This window comes from Oncorhynchus nerka, linkage group LG14, assembly GCF_034236695.1.
Source record: "Oncorhynchus nerka isolate Pitt River linkage group LG14, Oner_Uvic_2.0, whole genome shotgun sequence".
NCBI classification, from domain to species: Eukaryota; Metazoa; Chordata; class Actinopteri; order Salmoniformes; family Salmonidae; genus Oncorhynchus; species Oncorhynchus nerka.
In genome coordinates, this window is record NC_088409.1 from 97912720 (window position 1) to 97936187 (window position 23468).

General features: G+C 46.6%; 2 protein-coding genes and 1 long non-coding RNA gene across 6 annotated transcripts in view; 2 read left to right on the forward strand and 1 right to left on the reverse strand.

Moving 5' to 3' along the window:
• Window positions 1–10124, forward strand: part of urb1 (URB1 ribosome biogenesis homolog) — an 85717-nt gene extending 75593 nt beyond the window's left edge. For 2 of the 3 annotated variants that reach the window (XM_065000593.1, XM_065000594.1), the window contains 5 exons: window positions 94–203; window positions 779–1006; window positions 4922–5160; window positions 8073–8735; window positions 8984–10124. In XM_065000593.1, coding sequence (XP_064856665.1) covers window positions 94–203; window positions 779–1006; window positions 4922–5160; window positions 8073–8735; window positions 8984–9207 — 1464 coding nt within the window. In that variant the 3' untranslated portion in view covers window positions 9208–10124. Of the gene's footprint in view, window positions 1–93; window positions 204–778; window positions 1007–4921; window positions 5161–8072; window positions 8736–8983 lie in introns of those variants that run through there. The other variant, XM_065000595.1, reaches the window with a different exon arrangement.
• LOC135559708 (uncharacterized) lies at window positions 2762–8444 on the reverse strand. The gene is made up of 2 exons (XR_010458560.1): window positions 8356–8444; window positions 2762–5124 (listed from the first exon to the last, which is right to left on the reverse strand). It is a non-coding gene; the product is annotated as an uncharacterized LOC135559708 (long non-coding RNA).
• Window positions 10125–13944: 3820 nt separating the features above from the next.
• LOC115123066 (SR-related and CTD-associated factor 4-like) overlaps window positions 13945–23468 on the forward strand; it is a 61441-nt gene continuing 51917 nt past the window's right edge. Inside the window, exons 1-4 of one of the 2 annotated variants that reach the window (XM_065000596.1) lie at window positions 13945–14150; window positions 15187–15270; window positions 15462–15506; window positions 16045–16206. In XM_065000596.1, the coding sequence (XP_064856668.1) occupies window positions 14121–14150; window positions 15187–15270; window positions 15462–15506; window positions 16045–16206 (321 nt within the window). In that variant the 5' untranslated portion in view covers window positions 13945–14120. The remainder of the gene's footprint in view (window positions 14151–15186; window positions 15271–15461; window positions 15507–16044; window positions 16207–23468) is intronic. The other variant, XM_065000597.1, reaches the window with a different exon arrangement.

The window sequence follows — 23468 nt, forward strand, 5'->3', positions numbered from 1 at the left end:
TACCCCCTTGTTTAAATACACAGTATTTCAATAAAGTATATGTTGATGTTCATGACTGTTGTCTCTCCTCCTGTGTGTGACGTTCTCTACCAGACTCTGATAGTGAGAGTCCTGCACCAGGCTGGTCGTGTGACCAAAGCAGCCTACAACCTGACCAAGGGCCACGGGCTCCTCACCTGGATTCTGCAGCTGCTGGAGAGGAGGTGAGATGTACTGTCTGGATTCCGTCTTTACTATTTAAATCATCTAGCCAGACATTCTGGTTCTGGATTTTAAACAACAATAACAAAACAGTTACCTTCACCAGGAAGCACAGTGACCGGGGTGGGGGGGGGGGTAGTCAGTGTGCTCTGGGGGGGGGTAGTCAGTGTGCTCTGAGGGGGGTAGTCAGTGTGCTCTGAGGGGGGGGGGGGTCAGTATGCTCTGAGGGGGGGGTAGTCAGTGTGCTCTGAGGGGGGGGGGTCAGTGTGCTCTGGGGGGTAGTCAGTGTGCTCTGAGGGGGTGGTGGTCAGTGTGCTCTGGGGGGTGGTCAGTGTGCTCTGAGGGGGGGTGGTCAGTGTGCTCTGGGGGGGTGGTCAGTGTGCTCTGAGGGGGTGGGGGTAGTCAGTGTGCTCTGAGGGGGTGGTGGTCAGTGTGCTGAGGGGGAGGGTGGTGGTCAGTGTGCTCTGGGGGAGGGTGGTGGTCAGTGTGCTGAGGGGGGGGGGGGGGTGGTCAGTGTTCTGAGGGGGAGGGTGGTACCAGGACTGCTGTAGAATCAAACCCCTCTTCTCTCCTCCAGACATGTAGACCAGGGTCTACTGAGTGTTGTGGTGGAGCTGCTTCATGTGCTGTGGTTCACCAACCTGGGCCAGAAGGAGACCCGTGGTGAGGGAGCCTCCTCTTCCTCATCCTCTTCCTCCACGGCCAAGGAGGACAAACCCCAGGGACACAGCACTCCAAAGGTTCTCCCTCTACCCCTCATCAGCCAGTTCCTGTGTGTGGCCACCACCATCATCAGACATCTGAGGTAGAGGACCCCTTAACTACATTATGATGGTCTGCTTAGTAAAGCAAAATGTAGTTAAAAGACACCGTTGTGAGTAGGGTGGAAAGTCAACAGCTGCCAAATGGGGGTATTTTTTGGCATTGCCGGGTAAGGATGTCTATTTCACCTGCCACACAGAATTTGGGAACACTTTTTACCCCCAATCGAAAAGCCCAAATGTAGAAGTTGGTCGACTTGACCTGAAAGGCTACCAAAGTGTGACTTTTTGTCTTGTTGTTTCTTGGCTAGTTACATTGTTTTGTTCACATACCTAGTTGTTTTTTCAATATACGTTTGCGTTTGCTGCAACTGTCTACTGGTAGCGCAGACATGGAGATGATCTCTGACAGACACTGAGTGTCTTTACCACGGTAATGGCCCGCCCCTTAAAGGGGCAGCAGAACATTTTTACCACGGTAATGGCCCGCCCCTTAAAGGGACAGCGGAACATTTTTACCACGGTAATGACCCGCCCCTTAATGGGGCAGCAGAACATTTTTACCACGGTAATGGCCCGCCCCTTAATGGGGCAGCAGAACATTTTTACCACGGTAATGGCCCGCCCCTTAAAGGGACAGCGGAACATTTTTACCACGGTAATGGCCCGCCCGGGACCCATTTTTACCACGTTAAAGGGACAGCGGAACATTTTTACCACGGTAATGGCCCGCCCCTTAAAGGGACAGCGGAACATTTTTACCACGGTAATGGCCCGCCCCTTAAAGGGACAGCGGAACATTTCTACCACGGTAATGGCCCGCCCCTTAAAGGGACAGCGGAACATTTTTACCACGGTAATGGCCCGCCCCTTAAAGGGACAGCGGAAAATTTTTACCACGGGAATGGCCCGCCCCTTAAAGGGGCAGCGGAACATTTTTGTCTCACCTCATGACTAAACTATTTTGGGGTAAATTGTGTTTGATTGAACATGGAACAGTTCGAAAACTTTTCATTCATCAACTTTGAGTTATTTCTTATCCTTAAAACACTCAAATAATTCCATTGTGCTCCTACATTATAACAATGGATGTACTCCTTGTAACACAATTATGCGTCAGAGCCCTGAACAAAAAATAATAATAATAATAATAAATAATCCGTATGACTCTGTTTATCTGTTTTTACTTTTTACTATTGTATCTAAATTATTTATTTGAACATACATTGGTTAAAAGACTTGGGTCACAAAAAAGGAAATTGAATTGAGCGATATACCACATGACTTCTTAATTGTAATACATTCCTTGTTTTAGAAACATTACTAAGCTCATCTGTTATTTGTGATTTTTATTGTAAAAATGGCGGGAAAAATATTTTGTCTGGTAAAACATCTGAGCGGCTGGTAGATTTGGATTTTTAAAATGTATTTACCTGCCACGTGGCTGGTGGACCAACAAGTTCATTTCCCCCCACCCTGGTTGTGAGATAATGGTAACACCTCTATGAATGGTATAAATGGGTCCAGGAGTAGTACCACTTGAACTGACCAAGAAAAATGCTGGTCTCAAGTCACATGGCCAGAAAAACTCTGGATATAATTTGATATACAGAGCCTTCAGAAATGATTCACAACCTTTGACTTCTACCTCATGTTGTTGTGTTACAGCCTGAATTTAAAATGGATTAAATGTCTGACTGGCCACTGGTTACTGGCCTACACACAATACCCCATAATGTCAAAGTGGAATAATGTTTTTTTTTTTTACTAATTAGTTAAAAATGAAAAGCTGAAATGTCTTTAGTCAATAAGTATTTAATCCTTTTTGTTATGGCAAGCCTAAATATGTTCAGGAGTGTAAATGTGCTTATCAATTCACAATAAGTTTCATGGTCTCACTGTGTGACATAAGTGTTTAACATTATTTTTTTTATGTCTACCTGATCGCTGTACCCCACACATACAATTATCTGCAAGTCCCCTCCAATCGAACAGTGAATTTCAAACACAGATTCAACCAGATTCAACCTCCTGAAGGGAAAAGAGGTGTTGTCGTGCTCTCTTCACGACTGTGTTGGTGTGTGTGGATCATGATGGCTCCTTAGTGATGTCGACACTGAGGAGCTCTCGACCCGCTCCAATACAGTCCTGTCGATGTGAATGGGGGTTTGCGTGGCCTTGCGTTTCCTTCAGTCCACAATCAGCTCTTCTGTCTTGCTGACCTCCTCCCTACAGGCTGTCTCGTCGTCGGTGATCAGGCATACCACCATTGTGTCGTCAGCAAACTTAATGATGGTGTTGGAGTCCTATGTGGCAACGCAGTCATGGGTGAACAAGGAGTACAGGAGGGGACTAAGCATGCACCCCTGAGGGGCCCCTTTGTTGAGGGTCAGCATGGCGGCCGTGTTGTTGCCTACCCTCACCACCTCGGGGCGGCCTGTCAGGAAGTTCAGGATCCAGTTGCAGAGGGAGGTGTCTAGTCCCATGGTCCTTAGCTTAGTGATGTCTATGGCGTTGAATTCGGAGCTGTCGTCAATGAAAAGCATCCTCACGTAGGTGTTCCTCTTGTCCAGGTGGGAAAGGGCAGTGTGGAGTTCAATAGAGATGGCATCATTAGTGGATCTGTTGGGGAGGTATGCCAATTGGACTGGGTCCAGGGTGTCTGGGATGATGGCTACAGATGTGAGTGCTACAGGGCGATAGTCATTTAGACAGGTTACCTTGCCATTCATGGGTACAGGGACATATTGGTCGTCTTGAAACACGTTGATATTACAGAGTTGAAAATGTCAGTGAAGACACTTGCCAGCTGGTCAGCGCATGCTCTGAGTGACGTCCTGGTAATCTGTTTGGCCTTGAGACCTTGTGAATGTTAACCTGTTTTAAAAGGCCTTTCTCCATATTAGCTATGGAGAGCTTCATCACACAGTCGTCTGGAACAGCTGGTGTTCTCATGCATGGTTCGAGGCGAGCATAAAAGGCATTTAGCTCAACTGCTAGGTTTGTCTCACTTTCCCTTTATAATCCGTGATAGTTTATGCGCCCTGCCACATCCGACAAGCGTCATAGCCAGCGTTGTCGGATTAGAATCTTAGTCCTGTATTGACGCTTTACCTGTTTGATGGCTCGTTGGAGGACGTAGCGCGATTTCTTATAAGAGTCCAGATTAGTGTTCCGCTCTCCTTCTTTATTGAGCTGCTATTTCCTGTTTGAGTTTGTACTGGTAAGAAGGAATCAGGAGGATAGAGTGATGGTCAGATTTGCCGAATGGAGGGCGAGCGAGCTTTACACGTGTTTCTATGTGTGGAGTAAAGGTGAGTTTTGTCGCCTCTAGTTGCACAGGTGACGTGCTGGTAGAAATGAGGTAAATCGGATTTCAGTTTCCCTGCATTACAAACACCGGCCACTAGGGGCGCCACTTCTGGATGAGCATTTTCTTGTTTGCTTATGACCTTATACAGCTGGTTGAGTCTGGTCTTAGTGCCAACATCAGTTTATGGTGGTCAATAGACCGCTACAAGAATATAGATGATAAACTCTCTTGGTAAATAGTGGTCTACATTTAAGATGAGTAAAACAAAACACACAGAAGAGCACATAAAACGATAGCTATCCATTCCAGCGCCATTCCTATACTGCTCTCCAGAGTCTCTAGCGCTGAGCTCCTGACTGCAGCATCGTGGGACAGCTCTGTTACCTCTCCCCTCTCCTCCTCTCATACCCGTCTTCTCCAGACTGGTGAAGGCAGGTCAGCTGAGTCTCTAGCGCTGAGCTTCTGACTGCAGCATCGTGGGACAGCTCTGTTACCTCTCCTCTCTCCTCCTCTCATACCCGTCTTCTCCAGACTGGTGAAGGCAGGTCAGCTGAGTCTCTAGCGCTGAGCTTCTGACTGCAGCATCGTGGGACAGCTCTGTTACCTCTCCTCTCTCCTCCTCTCATACCCCTCTTCTCTTCTCCAGACTGGTGAAGGCAGGTCAGCTGAGCCTGTATCTCCAGACTCTGAGCTCCATCCTGCAACATTGTGGAACAGCTCTGAGGGTCCACGGGGAGGCTGGCTGGCTGACCTTACGACCCCAGGCTCTTTCCTCCCAAGACGCCCTCGCCCTCCTCCACCGCTGGAGCACGCTGACCCACAATGCACCGCTCCTCAGCCAGCTGCAGACTGTGGCGGAGAAACACAAAGTCAAGGAGCTGCTGGGTGAGCGATTACTGGATATGTCATGCTACTGCTAGAATCTCTGCTGCCTCATGATGTGGCTTCTCTCTCTGAATTACCTGCTTTGACAAAATGTTTAGGAGCTCTAGTTTATTAAAAACAACCCCTGGTTGTGGCTTCTCTCTCTGGGGAGATCTAATGGGTGGTCAACCATCCTCCAGGAGAGATCTAATGGGTGGTCAACCATCCTCCAGGAGAGATCTAATGGGTGGTTAACCATCCTCCAGGAGAGATCTAATGGGTGGTCAACCATCCTCCAGGAGAGATCTAATGGGTGGTTAACCATCCTCCAGGAGAGATCTAATGGGTGGTTAACCATCCTCCAGGAGAGATCTAATGGGTGGTTAACCATCCTCCAGGAGAGATCTAATGGGTGGTTAACCATCCTCAAGGAGAGATCTAATGGGTGGTCAACCATCCTCCAGGAGAGATCTAATGGGTGGTCAACCATCCTCAAGGAGAGATCTAATGGGTGGTTAACCATCCTCCAGGAGAGATCTAATGGGTGGTTAACCATCCTCCAGGAGAGATCTAATGGGTGGTTAACCATCCTCCAGGAGAGATCTAATGGGTGGTCAACCATCCTCCAGGAGATATCATGGGTGGTCAACCATCCTCCGGGAGAGATCATGGGTGGTCAACCATCCTCCGGGAGAGCTCATGGGTGGTCAACCATCCTCAAGGAGAGCTCTAATGGGTGGTCAACCATCCTCCAGGAGAGATCTAATGGGTGGTCAACCATCCTCCGGGAGAGCTCATGGGTGGTCAACCATCCTCCAGGAGAGATCTAATGGGTGGTCAACCATCCTCCGGGAGAGCTCATGGGTGGTCAACCATCCTCCGGGAGATATCATGGGTGGTCAACCATCCTCCGGGAGATATCATGGGTGGTCAACCATCCTCCAGGAGAGATCTAATGGGTGGTCAACCATCCTCCAGGAGAGCTCATGGGTGGTCAACCATCCTCCACGAGAGCTCATGGGTGGTCAAGTTGAATTTTTATTCCCCCTCTAACAAACCACAACCAGACCTTGATAAACTGCCTCCGTTTGAGCAAGTCTGGATCGAATGCCTGCACACCCAGCAGCTCTCCAGCCTGAGGGCTGACCGTGTGTGTTTTATACAGTAGTCTAACAGGTATTAGCAGCTCTGCAGCCTGAGGGCTGACCATGTGTGTTTTATACAGTAGTCTAACAGGTATTAGCAGCTCTGCAGCCTGAGGGCTGACCATGTGTGTTTTATACAGTAGTCTAACAGGTATTAGCAGCTCTCCAGCCTGAGGGCTGACCATGTGTTTTATACAGTAGTCTAACAGCTATTAGCAGCTCTCTAGGCTGAGGGCTGACCATGTGTTTTATACAGTAGTCTAACAGCTATTAGCAGCTCTCTAGGCTGAGGGCTGACCATGTGTTTTATACAGTAGTCTAACAGGTATTCTACTATGTGGGGGTTTAGTGCCTTGCTCAATGACATGGGATTAGAGAGCAGCCTCCCTGTGTTGATACCACATTACACTGACTTTTCTATACAGTGCCCCCCCCGTAATTATTGGGACAGTGACCCATTTTCTGTTGTTTTGGCTCTGTACTCCAGCACTTTGGACTTGAAATTATAAAATGAGTGAGAAAGTTAGACGCACAAATTTCATACCCGCAAGACATGCTAACCTCTCATAATTACAATAACAGGGGAGGTTAGCATTTTATATCATACCCCCAAGACATGCTAATCTCTCACCATTACAATAACAGGGGAGGTTAGCATTTTATATCATACCCCCAAGACATGCTAACCTCTCATAATTACAATAACAGGGGAGGTTAGCATTTAATATCATACCCCCAAGACATGCTAACCTCTCACCATTACAATAACAGGGGAGATTAGCATTTTATATCATACCCCCAAGACATGCTAACCTCTCACCATTACAATAACAGGGGAGATTAGCATTTTATATCATACCCCCAAGACATGCTAACCTCTCATAATTACAATAACAGGGGAGGTTAGCATTTAATATCATACCCCCAAGACATGCTAACCTCTCACCATTACAATAACAGGGGAGGTTAGCATTTTATATCATACCCCAAGACATGCTAACCTCTCACCATTACAATAACAGGGAGATTAGCATTTTATATCATACCCCCAAGACATGCTAACCTCTCACCATTACAATAACAGGGGAGGTTAGCATTTTATATCATACCCCCAAGACATGCTAATCTCTCACCATTACAATAACAGGGGAGGTAAGCATTTAATATCATACCCCCAAGACATGCTAACCTCTCATAATTACAATAACAGGGGAGGTTAGCATTTAATATCATACCCCCAAGACATGCTAACCTCTCACCATTACAATAACAGGGGAGATTAGCATTTTATATCATACCCCCAAGACATGCTAACCTCTCACCATTACAATAACAGGGGAGGTTAGCATTTTATATCATACCCCCAAGACATGCTAATCTCCCACCATTACAATAACAGGGGAGGTTAGCATTTAATATCATACCCCCAAGACATGCTAACCTCTCATAATTACAATAACAGGGGAGGTTAGCATTTTATATCATACCCCCAAGACATGCTAACCTCTCACCAAAGTGCTGGAGTACAGAGCCAAAACAACAAATGTGTCACTGTCCCAATAGTTAGAGGGTGCCCTATGTACGTAGAGACACCACCAATTGTTGGTCATGGAAAGTTGGTTAAATGTCATGGAAAAGTCATGAAATTCCATCTGTCAAAAATGTGTATGAACCTTGCCTTGACAAATCTCTGTACTGGCATTGGTTTTAGCTTGGCATTATTCACCCCTCGTCCTCGTCTGTGACAGCAGAATCAACATGTCTGTTTGTGTTTCTGTACGTCGTCAGGGTCGGGCAGGGAGAAAGGCCGAGGGAGAAGCTCCTCTGTCCAGGCCCAGGCCCGTTCTCACTCCCGACCAAAGGAACAGGAGGAGGAAGGAGAGGTAGAGAGACGAGAGGAGGAGAAGTCTCTGTTGGAGAAGTGTATTCCTCACCTCAGGAATATCTTTACCCACTGGGAGCCTGTCTCTCTTGCCTGTCCCCCCTCTTCCCCCGCCAGCCCACCTCCCTCCCCTGACGCCCATACTCCCACCTCCACCCCCCTGGCTAACACCACAGCCCATCTTCTCACCAGGTGGTTTCTGAACTCCTTGGTAGAGGGAGCCTCCACCTACGAGGACAAAAGGACAGTCCACTTCCTTCGCTGGTTCCAGAAGACTGTCCTGTCTCATAGATTCATAGTGGACCTGGTGCTGGCTGACCCTGCTGTGAGAGTGGACCTGCTCCGTCTATATCACCAGGCCTGTGAGCCCCAGACCCAGGCCCAGCCCCAGGCCCAGGCCCAGCCCCAGCCCCAGACCCAGATCTCTTCCAGGGTAGAACACGTCCAGCTGTTCACCAACATTATGATCCAGCTCCTGGAGTCCGGAGGCTGCACTGAGAGTGACCTGCACAGGGCCGTGCTCACAGCATGCTCCCTAGGAACAACATGTGATGACCAGACCACAAAGGGTAAGAAGAGATGACCGATTCAGATAAACTTTATCTTCAATATTTATTGTATCGTAACAGGGGAGATTGCAGTGATTTGTAAAAAAAAAAATAACATCAGATATAGCTACAAATTCCCAGGAAAAAATAGTTTGACATTGAAACTAGTTGCGTCTCTTGCGTTGCTTGGAAACGGAAGGAAATGACACGTCTCATACGTCGTTGTTGTTGTTGTTGTTGTTGTTGTTTATCTTGATCTCCTCCTTCAGAAGGTCTGATGTTACTGTCTCTGTACATCCATGAGATGTGGAGCGGAGTGAAGAGCCCAGAGCTGTTCCTGAACCATGTCAGGTTGGCCAATGAGATCCAGGGCTCTATAGGAACCAAGGACCAGAAGAAGAAGTCCAAACGACGTTCCCAGACACACACAGAACACCTCAGAACCATCTGTAGTGACCTCCTCTCAGGACTGCAGTCTACTGTTGCACCATAGGGGTTAAATAGCTGTGGCATTACATTACACCCTATTGAGTATGCTATTTCTTAACCAGGGCCCGTGGTCTCTGGTCAAAAAGTAGTGAACTACACTGAGTGTACAAAACATTAAGAACACCTGCTCTTTCCATGACATAGACTGACCAGGTGAAAGATGTGATCCCTTATTGGATGGCACCTGGTAAATCCACTTCAATCAGTGTCGATGAAGAGGAGGAGGCAGGCTAAATCAGTGTAGATGAAGAGGAGGAGACAGGTTATAGAAGCATTGTGTATGTGTGCCATTGAGGGTGAATGGGCAAGACAAAATATTTAAGTTCCTTTGAACGGGGTATGGTAGTAGGTGCCAGGCGCACCGGTTTGTGTCAAGAACTGCAACGCTGCTGGGTTTTTCCACACTCAACAGTTTCCCGTGTTGTATTAAGAATGGTCCACCACCTGAAGGACATCCAGCCAACTGGACACAACTGTGGGAAGCATTGGAGTCAACATGAGCCAGTGTCCTGTGGAACGTTTTCAACACCTTGTGGAGTCCATGTCCCTGATGAACTTTCTGGGGAAAGGGGGGGGGGGGGGGGGGTAGAAACTCTATTTTAGGAAGGTGTTCCTAATGTTTGCTATACTCTCTGTGTGTGTGTGTGTGTATTGGGAATAGAGAACAGTTCCATACAGTAGATTCAGAGTTGAGACAAGTGTGCACAACTCACGACTTTTGTGCCAATCATCAACTTACGTCTAGTGAGAGAGGACATTTTCTGAGAATCTCAAGTCAGGATACAGTCTGCATACTTGTTTAAACATAAAATGGAAGCCTCTGTTATTTTGCATCTACATTTTCTAAAAGAAGTTGTGTGTGTTTTCTATGTAACTCATTCATTTCAATTGATAAACATTTGATAAGATGTTGTAAAACTATTTTGGTGTCGTCTTGTATTTGAAAAGAAACATGGAAATCCCACTTTGTAACCAGGCCATTACATTGCAGGTAAGTCGATGTTCCACACAGATGTTTTATATAATTGTTCTGAATAGTTGAGAAATGCTCCATCAGACCACAGCAGTGGTCTTCCAAATGTCTGGCAGTGTGTCCTTAATTGAGGCACTTAACCCCTAAAAATTGCTCTTTGGGCTCTGCACTGGCTTGTGCTCCCAACGTGTGTGTGTGTGTGTGTGTGTGTGTGTCTTTCAGAGGGGTTTGGGGATCAAGCAGAAAACACATCAAGTATACTCCCATCAAGCAGAATTGGATCTAGGGTTCCTCCACGATTTCTTGGCCGTTTTGGAACTATGAGCTCTGCACAGAACAAAAATACAATACATTTGCATTAAACAGGTGCAAGTGGGGAACTCTTTTGGTTTTTCTCATCAGCGAGTCCTCTAACAATTTATCTTTTATCAGCCTTTCAGATTCAAAGCCTCATAAATACTCATCTGTCTGTAAAACATGACCTGAAATACATTGTATTCAGGCTGTATGAGACTGAAAGGAGCGACTTACTTGGGTAGACTGACTGAACGGGACATGTAAGTCAAAATGACAAACAGGGATCCCACAAAAACAGCCAGACTGATCCAGAAGACGATCACTATCAAGTCTGAAGGAGGGAAAAGAGGGACAGTCTTAGTATCGCTGCAAGTCTTTGTTCCAAAAGGCATCCTATTCCCTATATAGTACACTACTTTAGACCAGGGCTGGCACCCTATTCCCTATATAGTGCAATACTTTAGACCAGGGCTGGCACCCTACTCCCTATATAGTGCAATACTTTAGACCAGGGCTGGCACCCTACTCCCTATATAGTGCACTACTTTAGACCAGGGCTGGCATCCTATTTCCTATATAGTGCACTACTTTTGACCTGTATAGTGCACAACTTATGGGCCCCGGTATAAAGTAGTGTACTATATAGGGAGTAGGGTGCCAGCCCTGGTCTAAAGTAGTGCACTATATAGGGAATAGGGTGCCATTTGGGATACAAAGAGGTGATGGTAAAGGAAGCCTTTTCAATACTCACACTTGTTATATTTCAGTTTGCGCTCGTCCACTGGTATTGGGTCTAGGTAATCGTAGTAATATTCCCACTCGTATCTCCATGAATCCTGTGAGGAGTTCGTGTAGTTTATCATTCTCATGGTCAGTCGTGTAGGAATGCCTTTTCCTGTCTCAGATGTATTGTGCTCTCCCTCTCTCTCTCTCTCCTGCCCTGTCTCTCTCTCTCTCCTGTTGCTCTCTCTCTCTCCTGCCCTGTCTCTCTCTCTCCTGCCCTGTCTCCCTCTCCCCCTGTCTCTCTCAGCCCTGCCCTGTCTCTCTCTCTCTCTCCTGTTGCTCTCTCTCTCCTGCCCTGTCTCTCTCTCTCCTGCCCTGTCTCCCTCTCCCCCTCTCTCTCTCCTGCCCTGTCTCTCTCTCTCCTGCCCTGTCTCTCTCTCTCTCTCTCTCTCTCTCCTGCCCTGTCTCTCTCTCTCTCTCTCTCTCCTGCCCTGTCTCTCTCTCTCCTGCCCTGTCGCTCTCTCTCTCCTGTTGCTCTCTCTCTCCTGCCCTGTCGCTCTCTCTCTCCTGCCCTGTTGCTCTCTCTCTCCTGCCCTGTCTCTCTCTCTCTCCTGCCCTGTCGCTCTCTCTCTCCTGTTGCTCTCTCTCTCCTGCCCTGTCGCTCTCTCTCTCCTGCCCTGTTGCTCTCTCTCTCCTGCCCTGTCGCTCTCTCTCTCCTGCCCTGTTGCTCTCTCTCTCCTGCCCTGTCTCTCTCTCTCCTGCCCTGTTGCTCTCTCTCTCCAGCCCTGTCTCTCTCTCCTGCCCTGTCTCTCTCTCCTGCCCTGTCTGTCTCTCTCTCCTGCCCTGTCTCTCTCTCTCCTGCCCTGTCTCTCTCTCTCCTGCCCTGTTGCTCTCTCTCTCCTGCCCTGTTGCTCTCTCTCTCCTGCCCTGTTGCTCTCTCTCTCCTGCCCTGTTGCTCTCTCTCTCCTGCCCTGTTGCTCTCTCTCCTGCCCTGTCTCTCTCTCTCTCCAGCCCTGTCTCTCTCTCTCTCCTGCCCTGTCTCTCTCTCTCTCCTGCCCTGTCTCTCTCTATCTCCTGCCCTGTCTCTCTCTCTCTCCTGCCCTGTCTCTCTCTCTCTCCTGCCCTGTTGCTCTCTCTCCTGCCCTGTCTCTCTCTCTCTCCAGCCCTGTCTCTCTCTCTCTCCTGCCCTGTCTCTCTCTCTCTCCTGCCCTGTCTCTCTCTCTCCTGCCCTGTCTCTCTCTCTCTCCTGCCCTGTCTCTCTCTCTCTCCTGCCCTGTCTCTCTCTCTCTCCTGCCCTGTTGCTCTCTCTCTCCTGCCCTGTCTCTCTCTCTCTCCTGCCCTGTCTCTCTCTCTCTCCTGCCCTGTCTCTCTCTCTCTCCCCTGCCCTGTCTCTCTCTCTCTCCCCTGCCCTGTCTCTCTCTCTCCTGCCCTGTCTCTCTCTCTCTCCTGCCCTGTTGCTCTCTCTCTCCTGCCCTGTTGCTCTCTCTCTTCTGCCCTGTCTCTCTCTCTCTCCTGCCCTGTCTCTCTCTCTCTCCTGCCCTGTCGCTCTCTCTCTCCTGCCCTGTTGCTCTCTCTCTCCTGCCCTGTTGCTCTCTCTCTCCTGCCCTGTCGCTCTCTCTCTCCTGCCCTGTTGCTCTCTCTCTCCTGCCCTGTCTCTCTCTCTCCTGCCCTGTCGCTCTCTCTCTCCTGCCCTGTTGCTCTCTCTCTCCTGCCCTGTCTCTCTCTCTCCTGTTGCTCTCTCTCTCCTGCCCTGTCGCTCTCTCTCTCCTGTTGCTCTCTCTCTCCTGCCCTGTCTCTCTCTCCTGCCCTGTTTCTCGCTCACGCCCTGTCTCTTTCTCTCGCCCAGTTTCTCGGACTGTCTCTCTTTCTCTCTCCCGCCCTGTCTGTCTCTCTCTCAAACCGAGATCATGATAAAACAACTTTTTTTTTAAACAAGGGACTTATGTGTAGATCTCAATTTTTCATAAAAAGTAAAAATATGGGTGGGTCATAGAAATACAATGTACCGTAGTTGATGTGTCACTTAATTTTCTAATTTCCTTTGTACAGCTTTCTTGTGTTGTTGTCGGCTGTCCTTGTAATCCACATCGATCTTTACGATTAGTATAATTGAGTTACTATAAATTATCATCACCATTCTCAATTTGTGATAAACTCTTGAATATTGTTCTGATTCACATCTGTCGGGTGTCTTTGCAGCAATCCTGTCCTGGCCTCTTCTGGTCTCTCGCGAGAAATTGGTTATGCGTTCCAATGTGTTTTTCCCTCGTAAACGTTTTGGCCACAGATAGAACAATGCACCAGATATTTCATCGGATGTATAAATGTGAAGCATCCGGTAAGCTTTTCCACTCACTACCAAATATGGGGATGAGCGGAAGCCCAGTGGGAGATGGAGCGAAATGAATGTATGCCCGAAAATCTGCTAATTTTCTCATCGATGAAACATTTGATCTCCATACAGTTTTCTGTTTCAAAAAGGAAGATATATAACATAGTGGACTGCGTGTTGTAGACTTTACCCTTTGCCAAAGTTCTTTTTTTTTTTAAATGGCGTTTAATTAAGAGTGCGGGGGCGAATTAAATTATTGCACACGCGCACTTCATAAAGTAGGCGTTCCCTAACGGAAATATGCAAATATATGCTAGAACGCGCCAATAGGATCTCCACTAGCTTGTGCATGGCTCTGACCACATCCTTGTTTGGCTCTGCCATTGGTTCCCGTTGGAAACGACCGGCTCTATCTTGGGTTAGTTCTCCAAATCTTTGTTTTGGTCATACCTGTTATCGACAAGCGGAGACACGGGTTAGCAAGGAGAGCTGATGTTTACAACGAATATATAAACACAGCTAGCTAGCTAAATCACCACGCATTACTCACTTATAAGGATAATTGATCGGCACATCAACAAATAAGTAAAGTATGGATTCCGTCAACGCTTTCAACTTGGAGGTAAAACATGAAGCTGTTTTTTGTAGCAGTCGTTTTTTTTGGTTAGCTATCTTAGCTAGCTCACCCAGAGGCAGATATATCTCTACTGGCTAACCAAATGTCGATGTAGTTAGCTAGTTATCTGGCCAAAGATGTCCCAATTGAGCCAACTGCCATGTTACTAAAATGATCTAGCCCACCAGAAGGACAATATATTAATTTAATAGCAAATCAAACGTAGGTTAGATGCTACCCGCTTGTGACCTTTCTAATCAACAACTCCAACATGGCTACGCAGCTAACGGTAGCTAACTAAAAGCTATCATGCTAGATGGCGAACTTTTTTATAATGTTTGTTAACCTAAGATGGATCATCAGACTGAGTGTTATTACTGGTCTCCCATAATTAATGCACAGACCATGACAGAAACAGCTGAAAATGTGAACTTTATTGCACGGCCAGATTATTGTTTTGTTGGGTTGATTGTGTCGGCCTGTATTAGTACATAAACCAATGGTTCCTCATTGAGTTAAATAACTAGTTGGTTACAGTAGCTAACTAGCTGCTAGATGGTGGTTTTGTTTAAAAGGAAATGCGACTCAGGTTATGTAATTACAAGCTTGGTAACGTTAGTTTCCCAGTTGTTTTTTTTGTACAAAGTTATTTGTCTAAAATAAACTATTCGTTAATATAACTAAAGTGTTGTGTGGTAGCTAGCTGTTTTCCTCTTGTAGATGACTACACTAGCCATTTATATCCCCGTCAACTCTTACTTTATTTAGCATAATTCAAAACATGGGCAGCATCACTTCTCATCATTCCCCACGTTGTGTATGTTTGCCATTTGCCTGTATATACACCACGTGTTAATTGTAGATGCATCCAGTGTTTGTTTTTCCAATGATTATCTGTCTACCCGTACTCTCTAAACTTTGGTGTAACTGTGGTTATAATATAAAACACAAATGTGAGTTTTGGATGATTTTATGTGGTTTGGATGAGATGACCTCGTTCAGGTGCTAACTAAAGGTATTATTCGTTTTCCTCTAACTATAGTTATTCGCCATGATTGACATGAAGCCTCCAATATCACGAGCAAAGATGATGTCAGTCACTAAATCAGCAATAAAGGCTATCAAGGTACGTTAGGCCAACATTAGAGCAACGTGCATGTGTGTAAACTGTGTATACTGTAGAAGGAGCACTGTCCTGTTATCTGATAAGTTGAGTGTCTCATTGGAAAATAAAATAACGGGTGAAGATATTTTTCTTGTGCTAAAATGTGACTATGTCTAAATTCACAACGTGACACATTTCATCTTGCCTCTCAGCTATACAAGCATGTCGTCCAGGTTGTGGAGAAGTTCATCAAGAAGGTAAGTCATGGGAAAAACTACCATGGAACTATAATCAAGAGTGGGTCGCTTTGCTTTCAGGCAATGTCAGAAGCCTAAAGTCGTCCGCATGTTGCCCATCTGGAGCAGTTTGTGCATATTTTGTGACGTTTTTTATTTGTTTTAGTCTTTGGCGAAGTTAATATTTTGGCTGTTCGGCTCTCTCTGGCTCTCTCTCTGGCTCTCTCTCTCTCTCTGGCTCTCTCTCTCTCTGGCTCTCTCTGGCTCTCTCTGGCTCTCTCTCTCTGGCTCTCTCTCTCTCTCTCTCTGGCTCTCTCTCTCTCTCTCTCTGGCTCTCTCTCTCGCTCTCTCTGGCTCTCTCTCTCGCTCTCTCTGGCTCTCTCTCGCTCTCTCTCTGGCTCTCTCTCGCTCTCTCTCTGGCTCTCTCTCTCTCTGGCTCTCTCTCTCTCTGGCTCTCTCTCTCTCTCATTTAAGGTTTTGACCCTTGTTGTAATTTGTAGACCAGTGATAAGGTAGAAATACCAATGATGATGATAACATCTGAGCCTTGTTCCTCAAGTGCAAGCCAGAGCTGAAGGTTCCTGGCCTATACGTGGTGGATTCCATAGTCCGACAGTCCCGACACCAGTTTGGAGTGGACAAGGACGTCTATGGACCAAGGTTCCAAAAGAACTTCACCCCGACCTTCCAGAACCTCTACCTCTGTCCACACGATGACAAGGTAGGTTACTACTGTAGCTGTGGGGTGGGGGGGGGGGGGTTGCACCAAGTTAGCGATGCACAGTTTTTGTTCTAGCACTGACACACCAATCAGTAGTTTAGTCGTGGGTGGTTGTGTTCAGTTAGCCGTGCGTTGGTGGTTGTGTTCAATTGATGTTGGCATAAGATGGAGGGAATGTTGAACACGAAAACGTACCTTTAATCCAGTATAAGTTAATGTATAGGACGTATTATACAAGAAACAAAATTGACAAATTCTACAGCACAACGGCAGAGTCAAGTCTAAAGTGTAAAACTACTGATGACTTAATAATTCAGGCTTTCTGGGAAATGTTGTGAAGTCCAAACGTTACGGACAGAGTTAGGAAGACTGCTGTCAGAAGTATTACAATGTAAACTTTTAATTTTTCTGTCTGCATATTTCAAGATATGGCATATGAGGTTGCAGTGAGATACCCGATGGGTTGGACAATATTATTTCATATGAGGTTGCAGTGAGATACCCGTTTTGACTGGGCTGAGCGGGAACTGTACTTCCTCAGTGGTAGGGAGGCGAGCAGGCCAGAGGTGGATGAACGCAGTGCCCTTGTTTGGGTGTAGGGCCTGATCAGAGCCTGGAGGTACTGAGGTGCCGTTCCCCTCACAGCTCCGTAGGCGAGCACCATGGTCTTGTAGCGGATGCGAGCTTCAACTGGAAGCCAGTGGAGAGAGCGGAGGAGCGGGGTGACGTGAGAGAACTTGGGAAGGTTGAACACCAGACGGGCTGCGGCGTTCTGGATGAGTTGTAGGGGTTTAATGGCACAGGCAGGGAGCCCAGCCAACAGCGAGTTGCAGTAATCCAGACGGGAGATGACAAGTGCCTGGATTAGGACCTGCGCCGCTTCCTGTGTGAGGCAGGGTCGTACTCTGCGGATGTTGTAGAGCATGAACCTACAGGAACGGGCCACCGCCTTGATGTTAGTTGAGAACGACAGGGTGTTGTCCAGGATCACGCCAAGGTTCTTAGCGCTCTGGGAGGAGGACACAATGGAGTTGTCAACCGTGATGGCGAGATCATGGAACGGGCAGTCCTTGCCCGGGAGGAAGAGCAGCTCCGTCTTGCCGAGGTTCAGCTTGAGGTGGTGATCCGTCATCCACACTGATATGTCTGCCAGACATGCAGAGATGCGATTCGCCACCTGGTCATCAGAAGGGGGAAAGGAGAAGATTAATTGTGTGTCGTCTGCATAGCAATGATAGGAGAGACCATGTGAGGTTATGACAGAGCCAAGTGACTTGGTGTATAGCGAGAATAGGAGAGGGCCTAGAACAGAGCCCTGGGGGACGCCAGTGGTGAGAGTGCGTGGTGAGGAGACAGATTCTCGCCACGCCACCTGGTAGGAGCGACCTGTCAGGTAGGACGCAATCCAAGCGTGGGCCGCGCCGGAGATGCCCAACTCGGAGAGGGTGGAGAGGAGGATCTGATGGTTCATATTATCGAAGGCAGCCGATAGGTCTAGAAGGATGAGAGCAGAGGAGAGAGAGTTAGCTTTAGCAGTGCGGAGCGCCTCCGTGATACAGAGAAGAGCAGTCTCAGTTGAATGACTAGTCTTGAAACCTGACTGATTTGGATCAAGAAGGTCATTCTGAGAGAGATAGCGGGAGAGCTGGCCAAGGACGGCACGTTAAAGAGTTTTGGAAAGAAAAGAAAGAAGGGATACTGGTCTGTAGTTGTTGACATCGGAGGGATCGAGTGTAGGTTTTTTCAGAAGGGGTGCAACTCTCGCTCTCTTGAAGACGGAAGGGACGTAGCCAGCGGTCAGGGATGAGTTGATGAGCGAGGTGAGGTAAGGGAGAAGGTCTCCGGAAATGGTCTGGAGAAGAGAGGAGGGGATAGGGTCAAGCGGGCAGGTTGTTGGGTGGCCGGCCGTCACAAGACGCGAGATTTCATCTGGAGAGAGAGGGGAGAAAGAGGTCAGAGCACAGGGTAGGGCAGTGTGAGCAGAACCAGCGGTGTCGTTTGACTTAGCAAACGAGGATCGGATGTCGTCGACCTTCTTTTCAAAATGGTTGACGAAGTCATCTGCAGAGAGGGAGGAGGGGGAGGGGAGGAGGATTCAGGAGGGAGGAGAAGGTTGCAAAGAGCTTCCTAGGGTTAGAGGCAGATGCTTGGAATTTAGAGTGGTAGAAAGTGGCTTTAGCAGCAGAGAGAGAAGAGGAAAATGTAGAGAGGAGGGAGTGAAAGGATGTCAGGTCCGCAGGGAGGCGAGTTTTCCTCCATTTCCGCTCGGCTGCCCGGAGCCCTGTTCTGTGAGCTCGCAATGAGTCATCGAGCCACGGAGCGGGAGGGGAGGACCGAGCCGGCCTGGAGGATAGGGGACATAGAGAGTCAAAGGATGCAGAAAGGGAGGAGAGGAGGGTTGAGGAGGCAGAATCAGGAGATAGGTTGGAGAAGGTTTGAGCAGAGGGAAGAGATGATAGGATGGAAGAGGAGAGAGTAGCGAGGAGAGAGAGCGAAGGTTGGGACGGCGCGATACCATCCGAGTAGGGGCAGTGTGGGAAGTGTTGGATGAGAGCGAGAGGGAAAAGGATACAAGGTAGTGGTCGGAGACTTGGAGGGGAGTTGCAATGAGGTTAGTGGAAGAACAGCATCTAGTAAAGATGAGGTCGAGCGTATTTCCTGCCTTGTGAGTAGGGGGGAAGGTGAGAGGGTGAGGTCAAAAGAGGAGAGGAGTGGAAAGAAGGAGGCAGAGAGGAATGAGTCAAGGTAGACGTGGGGAGGTTAAAGTCGCCCAGAACTGTGAGAGGTGAGCCGTCCTCAGGAAAGGAGCTTATCAAGGCATCAAGCTCATTGATGAACTCTCCGAGGGAACCTGGAGGGCGATAAATGATAAGGATGTTAAGCTTGAAAGGGCTGGTAACTGTGACAGCATGGAATTCAAAGGAGGCGATAGACAGATGGGTAAGGGGAGAAAGAGAGAATGACCACTTGGGAGAGATGAGGATCCCGGTGCCACCACTCCGCTGACCAGAAGCTCTCGGGTGTGCGAGAACACGTGGGCAGACGAAGAGAGAGCAGTAGGAGTAGCAGTGTTGTCTGTGGTGATCCATGTTTCCGTCAGTGCCAAGAAGTCGAGGGACTGGAGGGAGGCATAGGCTGAGATGAACTCTGCCTTGTTGGCCGCAGATCGGCAGTTCCAGAGGCTACCGGAGACCTGGAACTCCACGTGGGTCGTGCGCGCTGGGACCACCAGATTAGGGTGGCCGCGGCCACGCGGGTGTGGAGCGTTTGTATGGTCTGTGCAGAGAGGAGAGAACAGGGATAGACAGACACATAGTTGACAGGCTACACAAGAGGCTACGCTAATGCAAAGGAGATTGAATGACAAGTGGACTACACGTCTCGAGTGTTCAGAAAGTTAAGCTTACGTAGCAAGAATCTTATTGACTAAAATGATTAAAATGATACAGTACTGCTGAAGTAGGCTAGCTGGCAGAGGCTGCGTTGTTGACTATGTAGGCTAGCTGGCAGTGGCTGCGTTGTTGACACTACACTAATCAAGTCGTTCCGTTGAGTGTAATAGTTTCTACTGTGCTGCTATTCGGGGCTAGCTGGCTAGCTAGCAGTGTTGATTACGTTACGTTGCGTTAAAAGAACGACAATAGCTGGCTAGCTAACCTAGGAAATCGCTCTAGACTACACAATTATCTTTGATACAAAGACGGCTATGTAGCTAGCTATGTAGCTAGCTACGATCAAACAAATCAAATATTATTTCATATGAGGTTGCAGTGAGATACCCAATGGGTTGGACAATATTATTTCATATGAGGTTGCAGTGAGATACCCAATGGGTTGGACAATATTATTTCATATGAGGTTGCAGTGAGATACCCAATGGGTTGGACAATATTATTTCATATGAGGTTGCAGTGAGATACCCAATGGGTTGGACAATATTATTTCATATGAGGTTGCAGTGAGATACCCAATGGGTTAGACAATATTATTTCATATGAGGTCATAACGACAGGGTGTTGTCCAGGATCACGCCAAGGTTCATAACAGGACAATGCTCCTTATACAGTTTACACACAGATACACGTTGCTCTAATGTTGTCCTAACGTACCTTTATTGTTTACACAGATACACGTTGCTCTAATGTTGTCCTAACGTACCTTTATTGTTTACACAGATACACGTTGCTCTAATGTTGGCCTAACGTACCTTTATTGTTTACACACAGATACACGTTTTATTGTTTACTAATGTTGTCCTAACGTACCTTTATTGTTTACACAGATACACGTTGCTCTAATGTTGTCCTAACGTACCTTTATTGTTTACACAGATACACGTTGCTCTAATGTTGGCCTAACGTACCTTTATTGTTTACACAGATACACGTTGCTCTAATGTTGTCCTAACGTACCTTTATTGTTTACACAGATACACGTTGCTCTAATGTTGTCCTAACGTACCTTTATTGTTTACACAGATACACGTTGCTCTAATGTTGGCCTAACGTACCTTTATTGTTTACACAGATACACGTTGCTCTAATGTTGGCCTAACGTACCTTTATTGTTTACACACAGATACACGTTGCTCTAATGTTGTCCTAACGTACCTTTATTGTTTACACAGATACACGTTGCTCTAATGTTGTCCTAACGTACCTTTATTGTTTACACAGATACACGTTGCTCTAATGTTGTCCTAACGTACCTTTATTGTTTACACAGATACACGTTGCTCTAATGTTGGCTAATGTTTTACACCTAACGCTCTGTTGTCCTAACGTACCTTTATTGTTTACACAGATACACGTTGCTCTAATGTTGTCCTAACGTACCTTTATTTTTTACACAGATACACGTTGCTCTAATGTTGTCCTAACGTACCTTTATTGTTTACACAGATACACGTTGCTCTAATGTTGGCCTAACGTACCTTTATTGTTTACACAGATACACGTTGCTCTGTTGTCCTAACGTACCTTTATTGTTTACACAGATACACGTTGCTCTAATGTTGTCCTAACGTACCTTTATTGTTTACACAGATACACGTTGCTCTAATGTTGGCCTAACGTACCTTTATTGTTTACACAGATACACGTTGCTCTAATGTTGTCCTAACGTACCTTTATTGTTTACACAGATACACGTTGCTCTAATGTTGTCCTAACGTACCTTTATTGTTTACACAGATACACGTTGCTCTAATGTTGGCCTAACGTACCTTTATTGTTTACACACATGCACGTTGCTCTAATGTTGGCCTAACGTACCTTGATAGCTTTTATTGCTGATTTAGTGACTGACATCTTTGCTCATGATATTGGAGGCTTCAATGCCTACTAAAAAAAACATAGCCAGCCAGGCGTCTCCGGGCCGACGGGGCTTTGCTGAAGGAGCTCTGCTTCGGTGGCCTCTGGTATAATAATTGAATACTTTTATTGAGTTTACCGGTTGGAGAAATGTGTTGTCGTATTAATTGTGTAGAAAGACACGACTTTACCATTTTATTTTTTACGACTGAATGTATGAATTCGGTGTTTTTGCTAGTTTTGCTAGTTTTGGTTATCACCTAGGTCTATATGATCAGGAAGAGTAAGAACAGTAGATTAGTCTTGTTTTTCTGCAAGTTAACAATTGCCACAATGTTTGTTCTTCAAATTCTGTATTTTATTGAAACAAAAATGAATCAAATGGCCTACATTATCTTGAAAAATAAATTAAAGGTTTAGTTTGCCCAAGTTTCATTTTTCCCCCCAGATGTTTTACCCGCAAAGTTAACCTTTTTCATATAACATGCAAATTAGTTGTTTTTCTAAGTCCACAACAATGCTTATACCACATCAGAAGACTACTTTTGAGTTCTGGTAGTTACCCTTTAATTCAAATACACACCTAGCAAGAGGCTGTTTAGTGGTGGTTTTGTAGTGAACATGATATGGTAGAGTTGGCAAAACAAATAGTGGTGGTTTTGTAGTGAACATGATATGGTAGAGTTGGCAAAACAAATACCCACTTGATTGATTCAAATAATCATGATATCTTTCTGCCAGGGAAGTGTAGTTCACTTTGTACTTAACATTTTAATTGAGAAGTTTTTTTGGGGAAATCCTTTCTACCTACCAGAAGACTGTTTTCATTAGCATCATCGCTAACGGTTACGCAAAGAGGTAGTCACACGCACTGCACACACACACACGCGCACTGCACACACACACACGCACTACGCACACACACACAGACCCGTGTTCTCTTTGCCTCTTCAGGAAGTTGCAGGAAATACGAATCACTGATGCATTCTGTTCACTTGGTGACATTATTTTTTCCCCCCAATACATTTAGTTGATTCCCTGCTGGGGTCAATACATTTAGTTGATTCCCTGCTGAGGTCAATACATTTAGTTGATTCCCTGTTGAGGTCAATACATTTAGTTGATTCCCTGTTGAGGTCAATACATTTAGTTGATTCCCTGCTGAGGTCAATACATTTAGTTGATTCCCTGCTGAGGTCAATACATTTAGTTGATTCCCTGCTGAGGTCAATACATTTAGTTGATTCCCTGCTGAGGTCAATACATTTAGTTGATTCCCTGCTGAGGTCAATACATTTAGTTGATTCCCTGCTGAGGTCAATACATTTAGTTGATTCCCTGCTGAGGTCAATACATTTAGTTGATTCCCTGCTGAGGTCAATACATTTAGTTGATTCCCTGCTGAGGTCAATACATTTAGTTGATTCCCTGCTGAGGTCAATACATTTAGTTGATTCCCTGCTGAGGTCAATACATTTAGTTGATTCCCTGCTGGGGTCAATACATTTAGTTGATTCCCTGCTGAGGTCAATACATTTAGTTGATTCCCTGCTGAGGTCAATACATTTAGTTGATTCCCTGCTGGGGTCAATACATTTAGTTGATTCCCTGCTGGGGTCAATACATTTAGTTGATTCCCTGCTGAGGTCAATACATTTAGTTGATTCCCGGCTGAGGTCAATATTCCATGTTAATGCCTGGATTCCTTGAGGGCGCTAACGATCATATTTTGGACCAGAATGAGTCTCTCCACTACCTATTGTTCCTGCAGTGATGATTCACCAACTTCATCAGATGTTTTCAGAATAATCTCCAAAAAGCCTCGGTCTATCTGTAGCCTACGCAAAATTAGGGAGTCAAATAAACAACTCTCACAGATGCCATTTGTTAAGTTACACTGACTAACGAGAGTCACTGAATTTAGCATCGCTGTCTAGCGAGGCCCTGACG